Source organism: Phocoena phocoena, chromosome 2 (assembly GCF_963924675.1).
Source record: "Phocoena phocoena chromosome 2, mPhoPho1.1, whole genome shotgun sequence".
In the NCBI taxonomy this organism is placed as follows: domain Eukaryota; kingdom Metazoa; phylum Chordata; class Mammalia; order Artiodactyla; family Phocoenidae; genus Phocoena; species Phocoena phocoena.
The window spans coordinates 9,958,509-9,979,662 of NC_089220.1; the positions used below are offsets into that span (position 1 = coordinate 9,958,509).

At 35.5% G+C, this 21,154-nt stretch overlaps 1 protein-coding gene across 1 annotated transcript in view; it reads right to left on the minus strand.

The window, feature by feature from the left end:
- Positions 1-2,667: 2,667 nt before the first annotated feature.
- PPP4R4 (protein phosphatase 4 regulatory subunit 4) overlaps positions 2,668-21,154 on the minus strand; it is a 115,672-nt gene continuing 97,185 nt past the window's right edge. The window contains exons 20-25 of the mRNA XM_065872289.1: positions 16,550-16,619; positions 16,032-16,115; positions 15,634-15,727; positions 10,395-10,465; positions 5,148-5,295; positions 2,668-2,692 (exon numbers count right to left, since the gene is read on the minus strand). Of these exons, the coding sequence (XP_065728361.1) occupies positions 2,668-2,692; positions 5,148-5,295; positions 10,395-10,465; positions 15,634-15,727; positions 16,032-16,115; positions 16,550-16,619 (492 nt within the window). The remainder of the gene's footprint in view (positions 2,693-5,147; positions 5,296-10,394; positions 10,466-15,633; positions 15,728-16,031; positions 16,116-16,549; positions 16,620-21,154) is intronic.

Genomic DNA, 21,154 nt, shown 5'->3' on the forward strand with positions numbered 1-21,154 from the left:
ATAACAACTGAGACCAGATTACTGACTTCATTGAATTCATTTCATCTTCGCTGTAAAACCACTAGGGCCAAGCTAGAGAGACTGTTCCATTTCAATTCAAATATTTCACGTATGTCCACTAACTGCAGGTAAAATGGACTTACTCCTCCAGAATAAGGTGTCTTTATAAAGCTCAGGAAATCAAGTAACGGAAATGACTTTTAAATGTGTATGAGGTTATGGAAGAAAACCTCTATATGCTCCTCTCTATTAAGTAAAATTCTTTTTGCCTTCTCCATTTCTGCCAGTAAAGTTGATTCTACAGGTCTATTTTTTTGCTTATAATGCTAACTAGTGAAATTTTGGAACATGTCCTTAAAACTGCAAGTTTCCATAATTAACAGATAGAGATGTCCCTATTTCTCTGCAGCTACAGATGGAGGGAGATCTTTCCTTGTCACACAACTGGTTTAAAGGAACTATCTGATAAGTTGTTAAACTAAGAACTTTTATAAGAGTAACAGTCTTGTTTCTAGTGTAAATCGAGATATATGTGGATTCTCATAACTATCACCAATTCGTTTTTTACTGTTTTTACGTATCTGTCTTTGGAAGTATAGTTTTAACAAATATTTCAACGACTTTAGAAATTATCATGTTCTGTGGGAAAAAAAGGAAACCTCCAAACATAACGTTGACTGTCTTAATTGATAATTTAGTGCCTAAGGCTGCAGCTGACTTCTGTAGAATTCTGAGCTCTGTAAGCAGTAGTGACTTTTCTCTGTCAAATTGTTTTCCTCTTCTCCCACATGCATGGTGGAAAATAAAAAGTTCCTAACTCTGCTAAATTTATTTTTGAACAAATAAACTGAAATTCTCCATTCTTTTAAGTAACAGAGAAAACGTGGACTATGAATCAAAGTACTAGAAAAACTGACGCTGTTCTGAGGTCCATTACATACGCCCAATACTGTCTCCTAGATCATAATGTATTCAGTTCCACGTTAGTGATGTTAGTAGGAGACGTCACTAAAATAGTTAAATGAAATCCACAAAGAATGCATGAATTAACCAGTACTGTCAAGCTTCTCATACCTACTCAATTTTTAATTACTGACAAAATGAATGGTTGAACAATTCCATTTACCTGACTGTGCTTAAATGAAAGATATGAAGAATCACTAAAAATAGCCAAAATAGGGCTTCCCTGGTGGCGCAGAGGTTGAGAGTCCGCCTGCCGATGCAGGGGACGCGGGTTCGTGCCCCGGTCCGGGAAGATCCCACATGCCGCGGAGCGGCTGGGCCCGTGAGCCATGGCCGCTGAGCCTGCAGCATCTGGAGCCTGTGCTCCGCAACCGGAGAGGCCACAACAGTGAGAGGACCGCGTACCGCAAAAAAAAAAAAAAAAAAAAAAAAAGCCAAAAAAGAGGCCATATGTAAGGAAAGGGGGAAACAAACAGCATGAAAGCCTCACACTGAGTAGCTGTCCCCTGGGTAATGTATAGTTGACGTCCGTGCGCTTTTCTTGTTCATTACTTAAGAATGAACTGTCTTTAATTACAGAATAAAAACTGTAGGAAAGTATTTAAAACTTTTTTCACAAACACAGGTATCTCATTAACCTATGTTTTATTTTGAGTAAATTCATTATTTCACATTATAAAAAGTAACCACACGCATATGCATCCACAAATTAGATCATCTTTATCATACATCAGTATATTTTAAAAAAACAAATATTTTCTAATATCAATAGTTATATGCTGATTGCATTTTGAAATAGAGAAGCTGACAATAGCTTCATACAGTATATCTCAAGAACTGACATTTTTAAAATTAAGAACTGAATATATTCCACAGGCAAACGTTGATGGAAAGATTAGCATTAGTACAAATATATGCTGTTGACATAGCTTAAGCATGATAGCTTGGAGTAACAGCTGATTCAAACTAGAGTCATCATTTTTAATTCAGTAAGGACAAATACAATCTAAAATGTAAACAAAGTATTTATAAAATAAATTCTTCTAGGAAATAAAGGAAATCATCAATCTGTTATTTTTAAGGTAGTTGTAGCTAAAAGTTATCAGAAATCTTTGTAGAATTTTCATTGCCAAATTTTAATTTCAGAATGTCCAGGTACAACCTCTTGTCATCACAATCGTAGGACTGATATAATTTCGGACAGCTGTTTGTACCCTGTTTCAGTGTGACTTTTCAGCTGGGCTTGGAGATTTGTGAGAAAATGCAGTGTCATTCTTACTCCCAAGCCCCCCTCCAAGTGATTATCTAGGCGGGGCAATTTCAGTTGATTTGGACCTTTCAGTTTGTAAATGCTAAACTCTAGAACAATTAAATAGATGGTTTCCTGCACAAATAAATGCAGACTTATCTCTTTTGTAGCGGTAGTTAAAGCACATACCTAAAGTTGTTTTTCACTACACTTCACTATAACATTGGAATTCTGTAACCACATTATTATTCAAGAAATATATATTATACCTCCTAGGGAATATAATTTCAAACATGGAACGTTTAACAACATCAGCTGCCATTATGTATCTCTCTCTTTCCCATTCATTAAAAAAAAAAAAAAAAAAAAAAAAAGCCCGAGCCATTGCTTTAGCTTTTGTCCATCGATCACGTTATCTCCAGTTGTCTTTGTTCTGCCTCCTTCAAGCAGATGATTTAAGGATTGGATTTTCTGGATTTTCTTTGTCAAAAGGAGGAAAGAAAGAGAGAAGAATGAAAGAGAGAAGAGAGAGAGAAGAAGGAGAAGGAAAGAAAAAAAAGAAAACAAAACATGAAAAATTTTATCCATATAATGCTTACAAAGTAAAGAATAGATATAATCTACTTTGAATAAACCTAATATATGAGAACGGTGAATTACATATTAAAGATCACTTGGAATAACCTTTAACTACTAAATCCTATGTGCATCTAACATAGCATTCAATTCAATTCATACTTTTCCTACGTTTTTCACTTTCTATAACCATAACGGAAATGAACACAGCCTAAAAATATATCAATTGTCTGGCCTTGAAAGACATAAGATATGATGCATTCCGTACTTCCTTTAAGACACTGACATTCCTAAATACCAGATGTGTCATCTCCACGATACTGTAAAGCTGGAGAATGTATTGCATAGAATTTTTTTGAGCAGCAAAAACTGAGATAATTAATAGTTTCTGAAATCACTTCATAGGTTTATTTTAAGAAAAAAAGGATAGATTTTCATTTGGATATGGCATGGCACTGAATGGTGGATAATACTCCACAGAAACATGACCAATGTAGATATCAATCACCTATTTCAGTTATGTGGCGGTGTGCATACATGGGAAAGTCCAAATTAGAACCACATAACATGGAGAGAGAGTTGTGGACCTGCAGATTCAGTTACACATTAATAAAGCAGCTGTGATACCAATATTCCTCCTTCTTCAGAACATTCAGAAAAGAAGAAACAAACTGCTGTGACTTGTTAGCAGAGTGTTTGTTTCTAGATTCATTTTTTAAAACAATCAATTATAGATATATCTGATAATATGATTATTTATATAATTATGTATTACAAATATTGAGCAAGAGAAAATTCAGTCAATAAAAAGGAAAACCATACTCAACAACGAAAAAACAGATAAAGATAGTAATCTGAAATAAAGGAGAGCTAGTATAAATATATTAGGCTTCAATGGTCTTTACTTATCAAAAATGCCTATTGCATTTAGAAAGATAAGTTGAAAAGAGAATGAATTGCATTCTGATGTTATTAAACGTGTTCTTCAACAGAAGAATTCCAGGGCAATCTTCTGACAGGAAGGGGGTCAAGGGTGATCGAGAGGAAGGATTTCAGGATGCCAGAATGGAAGGCGCCTCAGAGGATGAACTGTGAGCCTTGCCCTGTCATTTCGCGGGCACACCGAGGCCCAGAGTGCTCGCTGGAACTGCCACGGGAACCAGGGCATGAGCCTCCAGCTCCGTGCTCTCCATAGACCATTACCCTGTCCTGCCTCTATTTTGAGACTTTAAATGGAACTCCCACAGTATAATCATTAGAGCAATAATTATATGGCTAAGAGATTCTCTGTAAATAAAAATATCTTCTGTATTAATACTACTAACCTGTACTATCAATATTATTTTTTCTATTTACTATTACTTTTTTCTATTATGTAGTCCTACTCTTTCCTTGAGCTCTATTCAATAAATGTATTTCTAAGTTCTAAATGAATTTTGAATACATCTATATTTGTATACACCAATGACCAATTAAAATTTTTGAACAAATTATAATACAGTTCAGTTCCTAAATGGGACTCCAGTGTGGAGTTTCTGCAAAAAGATGCACATCAGAAAGTTAATAATAGAAAATATTCATGAATTAAGTGAAATATGTTTAAAAGGAAGTCTGAATCCTGTTTAAATTCTCTTCTAATCAGAAGATTCACGTGTCCCATATGAAAGAGGACACGTTTAACTATAGTTTGGGTATTTTGGATGAATCACTTCTACCTGGATACAACCTCTCGTTATGGAGATTTTTTTTTTGGCACTACCCTCTTAAATGTTTAACCTAAAAGAAACAAAGGCTTCGACATTTCAAACAAGATCCAAATGGTGCATAAAAAGGAACCACAAGGGGAAAAGGAGAATAGAGGCCCTTTATGACCTTTATAACTTTAAGGAACAAATGTTGTCTGTAGAATCTCTAGCTTATTGGACCCACAACTCTGGATTATATGCTGCAGTAATATCTCTTAAGTGGCATCAGTTACACCCATCCCCCTGAGCACTGGGTGGTTAAATGCTGTGTCCTTAAGCTAGCTGTTTAAAGGAATGCAATTACACTCAGAGTCTTCTCAGAGCTAAATTTCCTGAATGCAAATATTTCGCAGAAAAATAAACAGATTTCAGATATTAGTGGGAACCACTTAAAGTTTCTTGTCAACTTCCTAAGGTTACAATGTCTTTGCCACATATAAATTATCTTATATAAAGTATCTGACGTAACAGTGATAATAATAATCCCTTTTAATTGATGACACTGCCTCGTTACAGACATCTTCTATTCTTCGGAGAAGTAAGTATTTAAGTGGGAAGGAAAGTACACTGAGAAAAGAATAAAACACTTAGCAGTACATCACTGGATTACTTACAAGGTAGCCTTCCGTGGTTGTGTATCTTTACTTCCACTGCTCTTGGGATCACCTGAGTTACCTGTCCCTCGGGAGGTGCTGGGCAGGGGAGTATTAGAGGAAAAGGAACTGGGAGCACTGCCGGCATTACGAGTCCGGAATGAATCATCTGAAAGTAATACGTGTACGGTCAGCCAGATGGAATATACTTAGAGAGGTGCGAACCTTAGAGAAGGTTAATGATGACCGACTTTGTTTCCCTTCTTTTAAAGTCAACTTTATTAAGGTATAATTTAAGGTTCTGACATCTGTATACCCCCATGAAGCCATCACCACAATCAAGAGTGAACACACCCATCACTGGATGTTTGTTCCGCCTCCTTGTCATCCCTCCCTCCGCCCCCCTCCCCCACTCCGGACAACCACGGACCTGCCTCCTGTCACTACAGATTAGTGTGCATTTTATAGAATACTGTATAGATGGAATCATACAGTATGTGTGCTTTTTTGTCTGCCTTCTTTCATGCAGCGTAATTATGCTGCGATTCATCCACATCAATACTTCATCCTTTTTATTGCTGACTGGTAGTCCCATTGCACAGACATGGCAAAATTTGTCTATCCATTCTCCTATTGATAGACATTATGATTTTTTTTCCAAAGAATTTGTAATCTATTACAAATAGAGCTGCTATGGACAATTGTGTGCAAGTCTGTGTATGGACATATGTTTTAATTTCCCTTCAGTAAAAGTCTTGGAATGGAACTGCTGACTCACATAGTAAGTGTATATTTAACTTCATAAGGAACTGCCAACCTGCTGTCCAAAGTGATTAGACCATTTTGCATTTCCAACAGCAACATGTGAGAGTCCTGGAAAGTTTCTCCACCTCCTCACACATACTTGATATCGTGAGTCTTTTTAGTCATTCTAGTGGGTGTGAAGCAGTATCTCCTTGTGTGTTTGTGTGTGTGTGGGGGGGGTTACTCATTGCTTTAATTTGCATTTCTTAATGGTTACTGATCTTAAGCATCTTTTTACTTACTTATTTGTATATCTTCTTTCATGAAGTGCGTGTTCAAATTTTTTCCCGTTTTAAAATCAGTTGCCTGATTTGTTTTAAAGATCTTTGTATATTCTTAAAACTAAAAATAGAACTACCATATGGTCCTGCAATCCCACTCCTGGGCATATATCCAGAGAAAACCGTAATTCGAAAAGATACAGGCACCCCAATGTTCACTGCAGCACTATTTACAAGAGCCAAGACATGGAAGCAACCTAAATGTCCATCAACAGAGGAATGGATAGAGAAGATGTGGTGGAATATAGAATATTACTCAGCCATAAAAAAAGAATAAAATAATGCCATTTGCAGCAACATGGATGGACCTAGAGATTATCATAATAAGTGAAGTAAGCCAAAGAAAGATAAATATCATATGATATTGCTTGTATGTGGAATCTAAAAAAAAAGATACAAATGAACTTATTTCCAAAGTAGAAAGAGACTCGCAGACATAGAAAACTAACTTATGGTTACCAAAGGGGAAAGGCGGGAAAAGGGGGGGAGGGATAAATTAGGAGGTTGGGATTAACATATACACCCTGCTATATAAATAATAAAATAGATAACCAACGAGCAACTACTGTACAGCATAGGGAACTATTCTCAGCATTCTGTAATAACCTATAAGGAAAGAGGACCTGAGGCAGAATATGTGTATAACTGGATTTCTGTGCACCTGAAATTAACACAATATTGTAAATCAACTATACTTCAACTTAAAAAAAAAGATCTTTGTATATTCTGGATACAAGTCCTTTGTCAGGTATATGTAATATGAATATTTTCTCCTAATCTGTGTCCTGCCTTTTATTTTTTTAATGCTCTATTTCAAAGTGCTAAAACTTTACATTTTTATGAAGTCCAATATGTTAATTTTTTTCTTTATGGTTTGGAAAAACTTTTGTCAATTCCAAAATCACAAAGACTTCCTTCTATATTTTCTTCAGAAATCAGCTTTAGCTTTTATGCTTAAGTTTAGAATACATTTTGAGTTAATTTTGTGTACAGTTGTGAGATAAGAATTGAGGTTCAGTTCTTTGGGTTTTTTATGGATATCCAATTTTTCTAGTATTATTTTAAAAAGTACAATCACATCACCTTTGTTGAAACTCAGCTGACTATGTATGTCAGGGCAGGGCACACAGTCTTGAGTACTGAAGCTGTAGTAGTAAATGATGAAATCAGGTAACTGATCTTCTCTAACTTTAATTTTTTTCAAAATACTCAGTTCTATGAATTTGAATACACAGTAAATTTCAAAAAGACTGTCAAAATTTTTATCAGGATTGCACTGAATCTCTGGCTCAATTTAAAATGAACTGACGTCATAACAATATTACGTTTTCTAATCCATAAACATGGTACAACTTTCCATTTAGTTATGTCTTCTTTAATTTCTTTCAGCAACATTTTGGAAGTTCTGAGTGTGCATTTAGCACACATTTTATTAAATTTATCCCTAAGCATTTAAAATCTTTGAAGTTATTTTAAATGTTATCTTTAAATAGACAATTTTTTAAAGTATTAGATTTACAGAAAAATTGAGAAGAGAGTATGAAGAATTCCCACCTACCCCTTTCACCTAGTTCCCCTATTATTAACACCTTACATTTACATACTATACTTGGTACAATTAGTGAGCCAGTGGTGACACATCATTATTAACAAAAATCCACAGTGTGTTTGGATTCTGTCAGTCTCACTCAATGTCTGTTTCCGTCTCAGGATCCCATCCAGGGCACCACAGTACACTTACTTGTCAGGTCTCCTTAGGCTCTCCTTGGCTGGGACAGTTTCTTAGCCTTTCCTTGCTTTTGATGACCTTAACAGTTTTTAGGGGTACTGGTCAAATATTCTGTAGGATGTGCCCCTACTGGAATTTGTCTGATGCTTTTCTCACAATTAGACTAGGGATCTGGGTTTGAGGGAGGATGAGGAGGTGAAGTAGCATCTCCATCACATCACGTCAAGGAGGAACACTGTGACAAATTTTTTCTCGTTATGTGTGTTTTATTTATACTTCGTGACGGATCACTAGAAATGGGATTTTTTGAGGCATAGACTATTTTTTAAAACTAGGATTCTTGATGAACTTGACCAAACTGCTTCCAAGGGGTTCCACTAATTTTCATACCCACCAAAAATGGATACATTGCAATGTGTTTCCCTGAATCCTTACTAGAATTCCCTTTACATTTCCCCCAGTCTGTGGTGCCCACATAGCTTTGGAATGCTGCAATTGATGACTGATGGATTCACCTTAAGTAAAAAGCATCAGTTAGATCTTCCGCTCTACACTTGACCTTACCTTTATTTTATTGAACACTACTCCCGCTACACCCTCTCCGGGCTCCAGCCAAACAGCCTGCTGTCGCTCCCTGAAGACACAACAGTCAGCTTTTGCTTCTGACAGGTCCTCTGCATGGGACGGTATTCCATACCCATCTCTGCCTGTCAAAATCCTAGCGTACCTTAAGGTTCACCTCAAACGATAATCATCCTAAAGCCCGTCTTAAGCCACGAAAGTAAATAAAATCTCTTCTCTCTGTGAACACTTAATACATTTGTTAAGAGACATTTTGCTCCCATTTTCTCTTTGTAGATCAGATATGTAATTGTATAGTGACTTTTTCCTCAGTCTGTAATTCATTAAGTAATAAATAATAAGTAATAAGCACATTTTTCTAATCAAGAAACCTAGGAGATATTTCATTCAACCTATTCCCTCTCCCCAAAATAATACCGAAATTTTAAGATAGAATACTTTTCAAATATTTTAATAAATAATTTACCCTTATGAGAGACATGCTTTTATTTAAGGCTTTGGATGTTAAGTTTTAGAATCTACATATTATACACAAGCCTACCTTGTTTTATTGCTCTTCACTTTACTGCAGATAGAACAGAAAATGCATTTTTTATAAATTGAAGGTTTGTGGCAACACTGCGCCCAGCAAGTCCAACAGCACCATTTTTCCAACAGCATTTGCTCGCTTCTTGTCTTCGTGTCAGATTTTGATAATTCTTACAATATTTCCAACTGTTTCATTATTATTATATTTATGGTGGTCTGTGATCATGATCTTTGACGTTACTATTGCAATTGTCTTGTGGCACCATGAACCTCACTCACATAAGATGGAAAACTTGGGCTCCCCTGGTGGTGCAGTGGTTAAGAATCCGCTTGCCAATGCAGGGGACACAGGTTCGAGCCCTGGTCCAGGAAGATCCCACATGCCGCGAAGCAGCTAAGCCAGTGCACCACAGCTACTGAGCCTGTGCTCTAGAGCCTGTGAGCCACAACTACTGAAGCCTGCATGTCACAACTACTGAAGCCCACGTGCCACAACTACTGAAGCCCGCGTGCCTAGAGCCCGTGCTCCGCAACAAGAGAAGCCACCGCAGTAAGCCTGCGTGCTGCAATGAAGAGTAGCCCCCGCTCACCGCAACTAAAGAAAGCCCACACAGCAAGGAAGACCCAACATAGCCATAAATAAATAAATAAATAAATAAATAAATAAAAATAAAGTTCCCTTAAAAAAAGAACACTTGTCAAAAAAAAAGACGGCAAACTTAATCAATTTATGTTGTGTCTGTTCTGATTGCTCCATTTACTGGCCATTCCCCCATCTCTCGCCTCCTCAGGCCTCCCTGTTCCCTGAGACACAATAATACTGTGTCCAATAAAGGCCATACCTACTTGTTATGTGTTGTCTATGGCTGCTTTTACTCTGTCACACCAGAGTTGAGTAATTGTGACAGAAACCAATTGGCCAACAGAGCCCAAAATATTTATCATGTGGCCCTTTACACCTGGTATAAACTTGCAAATACATACTATTGTAACTGTTTAGCAGCATATGGTCCACAGTGAAGCCCTGCTGTTTTTAACTTCCTTAAAAATTATTGCAAAAACTTTTAGTCTATGCCTCATCACGTCCTCAGACCATGGTAAAACCCATCTTATTTTGTCCTCTTCCTCTTTTGCAAATATTGAACTCTGACTCTTGACACAGTGAAAACAAAATAGTATTGTTAACATCTTCTTAATTGCTAGGGAAAAGTTTAATTTCTTTGCTATTTGATAAAGATATAAATTTAGGGAAACTGTATCTAGAAATAAAGAAATGGGCCATTTAAGGAAAATCATATTTTATTAAATTTAACAATTTTTTGAAAAGCTCAGATTTCTACTTACCAGTTAGTGAAATCACAGAAGTCTTTGTTAACCCTGAGACAGAAGGTGTATATGCTGCTGTAGAACTTTTACTAGAAAAGAACATGATTTAGTTAAAATACAAGCATATGCTTCTTTCGATCCCAGTCATCTAGCACTAGGTCTTTCCTAATCTTTTTTTTAATGCTTTCCTCTACTTCTTATGAAACATGCTTGCTATTTTTATTTCTCATTTATTTTTTACACTCCATGCCTCACAATAATTACTTTGTCTTTAACTTAAAATCATCTCCTTAAACTTCTGCTACATCAAAATAACAGGTTTTCTATTGATGCTCAGCCAAAGCAGGTAATGTGGATAAAATTTTCCTGGAAATAACTTATCTTTAGTTCTAATCTCTCTTGTCCATCTTGAGATCACCCTATTGGCTAGGAACTTAAGAAGGATCTACCAATAATGTCCAAAAACATAGCTGAAAATCTAGAATAAGCTTTTTATTCAATCTTTTATAAAAAGATAAAAATAATAAAAGAAAAACATTTTTCCCATAACATGTTATATTTTTGATAAATAGTTTTGAAGACATTTATGTTCCCTTAAAATTACTTCACTTGCCGCTTGATATACAGCTGTTATATACTATATGTGTACAACATACATAAAATTCATGGTCATTTAATTTATGCTGATTCTCCCCTAATCTTAACTGTTTATAATTTTGTGTTCTGGGCCAAAAGGGAGACTACACATTCATCTACCATCAGGAGAACTGTGTTGTCACCACTTTACCACAGAAACAGGCCAGTGGCTTCTTTATGGACAGAAACAACACTAGCTGCAAACAGATGTCCACATCCATTTAGTAAATGGGGCACGTTCATACCCATTTAGAAGTTCTGTGGCATAGGTGATATAGCATAAACAATACACGGATTCCATGATGTTGTTATAAAGCATCAGGGCAGTAGTCTTCCTAGAATTCCAGGATACCTATTTCTTATGCAAATTCGTAGACTACTTTTTTTTTTAACATGAAAACTTTATAGAAGATAACTTAGAAATTACTGACCTATAAAAACCTAAAAAATAATCCTGATTTTATTTAATAATTCATTGAACTATTTAATAATTCAATTCATTTCACATAAAGATGTATGACTATAAGATGAAAATTAAGTCAGAACACGACCCATATATATGCTGTCTACAAGAGACTGACTTCAGACCTAGGGACACGTACAGACTGAAAGTGAGGGGATGGAAAAAGATATTCCATGCACACAGAAATCAACAGAAAGCTGGAGTAGCAATATTCATATCGGACAAAATCAACTTTAAAATAAAGAATGCTACAAGAGACAAGGAAGGACACTACATAATGATCAATCCAAGACGAAGATATAACAATTGTAAATATTTATGCACCAAACATAGGAACACCTCAATACATAAGGCAAATGCTAACAGCCATAAAAGAGGAAATCGACAGTAACACAATAATCGTGGGGGACGTTAACACCCCATTTATACCAATGGACAGATCATCCAGACAGAAAATTAATAAGGAAACACAAGCCTTAAATGACACATTAGACCAGATAAACTTAATTGATAATTATAGGACATTCCAACTGAAAGCAGCAGAATACACTTTCTTCTCAAGTGCACACGGAACATTCTCTAGGACAGATTACATCTTGGGTCACAGATCAAGCCTCAATAAATTTAAGAAAACTGAAATCATATCAAGCATCATTTCAGACCACAATGCTATGAGATTAGAAATCAACTGCAGGAAAAAAACTGTAAAAAACACAAACACATAGAAGCTAAACAATATGTTATTAAATAACCAATGGATAACTGAAGAAATCAAAGAGGAAGTCAAAAAATACCTAGAAACAAATGACAACGAAAACATGACGACCCAAAACCTATGGGATACAACAAAAAGCAGTTCGAAGAGGGAAGTTTATAGCAATACAATCTTACTTCAAGAAACAAGAAAAATCTCAAACAACCTAACCTTACACGTAAAGCAACTAGAGAAAGAAGAACAAACAAAACCGAAAATTAGTAAAAGAAAAATCATAAAGATCAGAGCAGAAGTAAACGAAATAGAAATGAAGAAAACAACAGCAAAGATCAATGAAACTAAAAGCTGGTTGTTTGAGAAGATAAACAATATTGATAAACCTTTAGCCAGACTCATCAAGAAAAAAAAGGGAGAGGACTCAAATCAATAAAATTAGAAATGAAAAAGGAGAAGTTACAACTGACACCGCAGAAATACAAAGGATCATAAGAGACTACTACAAGCAACTATATGCCAATAAAATGGACAACCTGGAAGAAATGGACAAATTCTTAGAAAGGTAAAACTTTCCAAGACTGAACCAGGAAGAAACAGAAAATATGAACAGACCAATCACAAGTAATAAAATTGAAATTGTGATTAAAAATCTTCCAACAAACAAAAGTCCTGGACCAGATGACCTCACAGGTGAATTCTATCAAACATTTAATGAAGAGCTAACATCCATCCTTCTCAAACTCTTCCAAAAAATTGCAGAGGAAGGAACACTCCCAGGCTCATTCTACGAGGCCACCATCACCCTGACACCAAAACCAGACAAAGATAAGATATCACGAAAAAGAAAATTACAGGCCAATATCACTGAGGAACACAGACACAAAAATCCTCAACAAAATACTAGCAAACAGAATCCAACAACACATTAAAAGGATCATACGCCATGAACAAGTGGGACTTATCCCAGAGATACTAGGATTCTTCAATATATGCAAATCAATCAATGTGATATACTATATTAAAAAATTGAAGAATAAAAACCATATGATCATCTCAATAGATACAGAAAAGGCTTCTGACAAAATTCAACACCAATTTATGATAAAAACTCTCCAGAAAGTGGGCATAGAAGGAACCTACCTCAACATAATAAAGGCCATATACGACACATCCACAGCAAACATCATTCTCAATGGTGAAAAACTGAAAGCATTTCCTTTAAGTTCAGGAACAAGACAAGGATGTCCACTCTTGCCACTATTATTCAACATAGTTTAGAAAGTCCTAGCCACGGCAATCAGAGAAGAAAAAGGAATAAAAGGAATCCAAATTGGAAAAGAAGTAAAACTGTCACTGTTTGCAGATGACATGATACTATATTTAGAAGCCACCAGAAAACGAGTAGAGTTTTCCAATGAATTTGGTAAAGTTGCAGGATACAAAATTAATACAAAGAAATCTCTTGCATTCCTATACACTAACAATGAAAAATCAGAAAGAGATATTAAGGAAACAATCCTATTTACCATTGCAACAAGAGAATAAAATACCTAGGAATAGACCTACCTAAGGAGACAAAAGACTTGTACTCAGAAAACTATAGGATACTGATGAAAGAAATCAAAGACGACACAAACAGATGGAGAAACATACCATGTTCTTGAATTGGAAGAATCAATACTGTGAAAATGACTATACTTCCCAAAGCAATCAACAGATTCAATGCACTCCCTATCAAATTACCAATGGCACTGTTCACAGAATTAGAACAAAAAATTTTACAATTTGTATGGAAACACAAAAGATCCTGAATAGCCAAAGCAATCTTGAGAAAGAAAAACAGAGCTGGAAGATCAGGGTCCCTGACTTCAGACTACACTACAAAGCTACATTCATCAAGACAGTATGGTACGAGCACAAAAACAGAAAAATAAATCAATGGAACAGGATACAAAGCCCAGAGATAAACCCACACACCTATGGTCACCTAATCCATGACAAAGGAGGCAAGAATATACAATAGGGAAAAGACAGTCTCTTCAGTAAGTGGTGCTGGGAAAACTGGACAGCTACATGTAAAAGAATAAAATTAGAACACTTCCTAACACCACACACAAAAATAAACTCAAAATGGATTAAAGACCTAAATGTAAGGCCAGACACTATAAAACTCTTAGAGGAAAACATAGGCAGAACACTCTGACATAAATCTCAGAAAGATCTTTTTTGACCCACCTCCTAGAGTATGAAAATAAAAACAAAAATAAACAAGTGGGACCTAATTAAACTTAAAAGTTTTTGCACAGCAAAGGAAACCATTAACCAAAAGAAAAGACAACGCTCAGAATGGGATAAAATATTTTCAAACAAAGTAACTGACAAGGGATTAATCTCTAAAATATATAAACAGCTCGTGCAGTTCAATATCAAAAAAAAAAAACAACCCAATGAAAAAATGGGCAGAAGACCTAAATAGACATTTCTGCAAAGAAGACATACAGATGGCCAAGAAACACATGAAAAGGTGCTCAACGCCACTAATCATTAGCGAGATGCAAATCAAAACTACAATGAGGTATCACCTCACACCAGTCCGAATGGCCATCATCAAAAAATCTACAAAGAAAAATGCTGGAGAGGATGTGGAGAAAACGGAACTCTCCTACACTGCTGGTGGGAATGTAAATTGGTACAGCCACCATGGAGAACACAATGGAGGTTCCTCAAAAGACTAAAAATAGAATTACCATATGACCCAGCAATCCAGCTCCTGGGCATATACCTGGAGAAAACCATAATTCAAAAAGATACATGCACACCAATATTCACTGCAGCACTATTTACAACAGCCAGGACATGGAAGCAACCTAAATGTCCATCAACAGAGGAATGGATAAAGAAGATGTGGTACATATAGACAAGGGAATATTACTCAGCCATAAAAAGGAACAAAATAGTGCCATTTGCAGAGGCATGGATAGACCTAGAGACTGTCATACAGAGTGAAGTAAGTCAGAAATAGAAAAAGGAACATTGTATAATATCACTTATAAGTGGAATCTAGAAAAATGGTACAGATGAACTTATTTGCAAAGCAGAAATAGAGACACAGATGTAGAGAACAAACTTATGGATACCAAGGGGGAAGGGAGGTCAGGATGAATTGGGAGATTGGGATTGACAATAAACACACTACTATGTATAAAACAGATAACCAATGAGAACCTACTGTATAGCACAGGGAAGTCTACTCAATGCTCTGTGGTGACTTAAATGGGAAGGAAATCTAAAAAAGAGGGGATATATGTATACGTATAACTGATTCACTTTGCTGTACAGCAGAAACTAACACAACATTGTAAAGCAACTATACTCCAATAAAAATTAATTAAAAAATAAAATAAAATAAAAATTAAGTCAAAATGTGAGTAGCTGACAGATCATACCCAGCACACTTGTCTAAGTTGCCGTATTTTGCATGAAAAGCTTGATTATTAAAAGACTGGCTTCGAATCAATTTGGATTTCTTGATTTCTTTGCCTAGAGTAACAAGCAAAAGGAAAATGCAATTGTTTAGTTCATCAGTTCATCCTTAGCTGCCCCAGCCCCATTTCCTCTCCAACTCCCACAATTTTCAGTAAAACACTGACAGGTGTAGCTTCCTTTCCTTAGCTTGACCTGACTGGTGTATCTCTTACCCCTACTGCCCATTAAGAACCACCAAAACAGCTAACAGTAAAAGGCAAAAGATGCCTTCAAATGATATATCTCATCTCACGGAGTGACTTCCCTGTAATTATTGTTTAGGAAAGGAAAAAAGGAGACACAAAAACAAGTTTCTTACTTGTGGATGGGGTGCCAGAAGAGGGTCCAGGGACAGAAATGGGGATGTTCTTGGGCAGAGTTGTTGGTGTCTTGGTGTCTCTACCTAAAACAAACTCTGATTTAAGTGCTATAATTTCCTCTGAGTTTTTATTAATCTCCATACACATACAAGGCAATGCAGAGAATACGAATCACTATCCCTAGTGAAGCAACACTCTCTTCCAAATCTTACTTTTTATATATTTAAATATTTCAATCTTAGTTATTCAGTGATCAATTTTGCAATCTTATTGCTGTTACCAAACTTCAAAGTTTCCTTTGGAGGATCTGAACCTCCACATTGATCCTCACCATTTATTCATGTACTCCTAAACCTATATCACAGTTAGCAGCCAATTTTTGAAAACAACTTTGATAAATGAAAGAAAGTGAAGTGATTTTTCATATTAAATTAAAAACTAAGCATGGTCTCTCAGCACGCTAGGATGCAACATCAGTTGGGTACCTTGGTGATAAAGACATGCGAAAACTACTTACGTTTCTTTTCAAAGGTTTTATCACTCATGGGCCTTCCATCATTTTGTTGCTTTTCTTTTTCTAATTGTTCCTATTAATAAAACAGTATCTTAGCATTAAAGGTAAGCATTAGATTTAGAAAATTGTTCTAATCAGAAATTACTCTAAGCTTTAGAGGCTCAGATACAGTTCACAAAAATACATAACGGAAGTAATTTGTTTTTCCAAATTAGTGTCTAAAGAAGTCACAGTTCTTTCAGATTTGTGTTTTTTTTAACATCTACAGAATTGTGCCCTTGGAGGCTTGTCAAACTAAAACAATGAGTTTAGTATCATTGTTGTGCTGAGCCGTTAATTTCTACAACGTATTTACCCATTCTCATCAGCAAAATGTGTTACTACTGGCCCTTTCCATTTCTGACTGATACGTGGCAAAATAATGTTCTTCTTTTAAAAGACTGAGAGAAAAAGAAATGATCTTTTCGATATTATTTAAATGTTCTATTGAAGTATAATACACATAGAGAAGGTGCACAAATATAAGTGTACAGCTCAATAAATTTTCCCAAAGTGAACACACCCATATAATCAGCTCCCAGCCCAAGAAACAAAATGTTACCCAAACTCAAAGAGTTCTTTATCCCAACAGAATAGCCAAGAAAAATCAATAAACATATCAAGTTCTGAACAAACATGGCATAACCGACATGTACAGAACACTACAATCAACACTGGAGAACATACATTCTTTTCAAGTGCATGTAAAATAAAAAGGCAGAGAAAATACGCAAGATAAAAAATTTTCCACATAGAACTGGACTGCATAAAAAACTATTAAATAAAAATTCTAAAACTGAAAATAAAACATGCAAAACTGAAAAATATCACCAAGTGGGCTTAACAGTGGTGTTACCTGCGTCATCTTTTCCTCTACTATCTCGATCATATTAATCACAGTTGTCTTGAAGTCCTTGTCTGCTAACTCTAATATCAGGATCATCTGTGGGTCTTTTTCTATTCTCTGATCTTTGTCTTGGGTTTATTAGGTCATTAAGTCCTAAAATTTTTTAGAGTCTGCTTATTCTCTACATCTTCTACCACTGGCAATCCTGAACTCTAATCTTTGGCTTAGACTGCTGAAATAATGCAATTTGCTTTTCAGAGGATTTCCACTTAAGTGTTTAATCTCACAGCATAATTCTCTGCAGAAAAATAGACAATATAAAATATCAGAATTTTAGGACTGACAGATAGAGTAATGGACATTTTACTATCAGTGGAGAGGCTCAGCAGCCAAATGCAGAGGGCAGGAAAAGAACTGGTGACACTGAAGATGGATCGACAGAAATTATTCACTCTGAGGAGCAGAGTTTAAGGAAAAAAAAAAAAAAGAAAGATAGAACAAAGCCTCATGGACCTGTGGGATAGTATCAAAAGATTTAACATATGTGCAATTGGAGACCCAGAGGTGTAAGAGTGAGGAACTGGGACAGAACATATATTGAAACAAATAATGGCTCAAACCTTCCCAAATTTGGGAAATGACACTCATTTACAGATTCAGGAAGCTCAGCAAATCCGAGACAGAACAAATTTGAAGCTAATCATGCCTAAAAACATCACAAGCAAACTGCTAAAGATAAAAAAGAATAGAAAAAAATCTTGGAAGTTGACAGAGACAAACAACATTATATAGAGAAGAATAATAATTCAAATGAGAACAGATATTTTATCAGATGCTATGGAGACCACAACACAGACAGAAACACTTCTTAAAGTACAGTATAAAAAAGGCTGTAAACCCAGAATTCTGTATCCAATAAAAATATCCTTTAGAGAGAAAGGCACAAATAAGGCATTCTAGATAAAGGAAAACGAAGATAATTTGTTACAAAATACTTGCACTCCGAGAACTTCCAAAGAAAGTTCTTCAGGCTGAAGGGAAAAAATAAGAGGGACATTTGGGTCCTAAGCAATGAATGAAGAGCACTGGAAATGGTAAACATCTGAGTAAACACACAGGTTTACTCTCTTAAGTTCTTCAAGATACATATGACGACTTAAAGCAAAAATTATCACACTGACTGGTGGGGTTTTCAGTGCAGATGTAATTCACATGACAAGTGTAACATAAAGAACAGTATGGAGCAGGTAAAGGGTTCTGTATCACTGTTAAAGAAAGTGGTACAATATTAACAATATAAAAGGTTAGGTATGTCTACTGTAATCTAGAGAAAACACCAAAAAGCAATTCAAAAAACAAAAGGGGGGGGGGAGAAGAGACAGAGAGAAACACCAATCACTAAGATAAAAATATAAAAGGGGGGCATCCCTGGTGGCGCAGTGGTTGAGAGTCCGCCTGCCGATGCAGGGGACGCGGGTTTGTGCCCCGGTCCGGGAGGATGCCACATGCCGTGGAGCGGCTGGGCCATGGCTTCTGAGCCTGTGCATCCGGAGCCTGTGCTCCGCAACGGGAGAGGCCACAGCAGTGAGGGGTCCACGTACCGGGGAAAAAAAAAAATATATATATATACACACACATATATATATATATATATATATATATATATAAAAGAGGGTATCACCATAGATTCTATATACATTAGAAGGATAATATAAGAATATTATAAACAACATATGCCAACAAATTTGACAGCTTAGAGGACACGGACAAATTGGGGAGGGGAAGCAACTTATCAAATTGACAAAAAAGAAAGAAAATCTGAATAGTATTATAGCTATTAAAGTAATTGAATGAATTATCAAAATCCTTCCAAAATGAAAACTTTGAGTCTTGATAGTTTCACTAGTGAATTCTATCAAACACTCAAGGAAGGAAAAAAAACAATTTTATACAAAATTTGTCAGAAAATAGAGGAAGTGGTAATACTATCCATCTCATTTTATGAGGCCAGAATAACTCTAATACCAAATTTAAAAGACCCAAGAAATGACCCCAAAAATTATAAACCAGTTCCCACTATGAATTTATGAATACAAAGGCAAAATTCCTTTAAATAAATTAGCCAAGCATCCAACAGCGGAGAAAAGGACAATATATCATCACCAAATAGAGTTTATCTCCAAAATATAAAATCGGTTTACCATTTGAAAAATCAATGTAACTCAGTGTTTTAACACAATGAAAGTAGAAAAACAAATATCATTTCAGGAAATGCAGAAACAGCATCTGGCAAAATTTAACAATCACTCATAAAAACTCTCAGCAGACTAGGAATAGAAGCGATAAAGGGCATCTATATAAAACCTATTGGTAACGCCATACCTAATGATGAAAGATTGAACTGCTTCCCCCTAAGGTCAGTAAAAAGACAAAGATGCCTACTTGCATCACTTTTATTAGTCAGAGGTCTCTTATTATACTGGAGGTCCTGGACCTTTTAATACGACAAAAAGAAAGAAATAAAAGGTACAAACACTGAACAGGAAGAAGTAATCCTACTGTACTAAAAGATGACATAATGGCTCAGGTAGACTCATGTCCTATTAAATCTAAAAACCAACTTCTACAACAAATAAGCAAACTTAGCACATTTTCAAAATACAAGGTTAATATACAAAAATCAATATTATTCTTAAACTCCAGCAACAAAACACTGGAAAGTAAAACTTTAAATTACAATTCCATTTATAATGCCAAGACACGTAATATACTAGATATAAATCTAACAAAAGACTGCCTTGAACTCTACACTTAACTCTACCAAAACTAAGAAGACTAAATAAATGAAGTGGTAGACAATGTTCATGGATTGGAAGACTTAATTGTTAAGATGGCAATTCTCCAAATTGACCTACAGATCAATGCTAATTAACACAATCCTAACTAAAATTCCAGCAGGCTTTTTATAGGAATTGATAAACTGATTCTAAACATTGTATCAAGATGAAAAGGGCCTCTACTGGCCAAAGCAATTTTTTAAAAAGTTGGAAAAGTTACCCTACCTGATTTTAAGAATTACTATAAAGTAATAGCGATCAAGATAGTTTGGAATTGCCAAAAAGATAAACCTATAAATCACTGCAACAGAATGGGAGTTAAGAAACAGACATATGTATGTATGGACAACTGATTGTTTTTACAAAGGTGCTAAGGCAATCCAATGGAAGTAAAGTTTTCAATAAATGGCATTAGAATAATTGCTCATTGAGATGGAAAAAATAAACATATATAAAAATTAACTTGAAATGAATCATAGACCTAAATGTAAAACCTAAAACTAAAATTCCTAGAAGAAAACACAGGAAAAAGTCTTTATAATTTGGGGATAGACAAAAGGCTCTTAGAATAAAAAAGCATGAACTATGCTAAAAGAAAAAAAGGATAAGTTGGACTTCATCAAAATTAAAAACTTCTTCTCGTCCAAAGACACCATGAAGCACAGACTCCAAGAAAATATTCATAAAATGTATCTCTGACAAAGGAGTTGTATTCAGAGTTTATAAAGAACTCTCACAACTCAATAAGAAGATAAACAAAAATCACTTTAAAATCTGAAAAGAGACTTCATCAACTAAGATATAAGGATGGCCAATACACAAAGGAAAAGATGCTCAGCCTCCTTAGGCATCAGGGATAAGCAATTTGAGATAACATTACATACC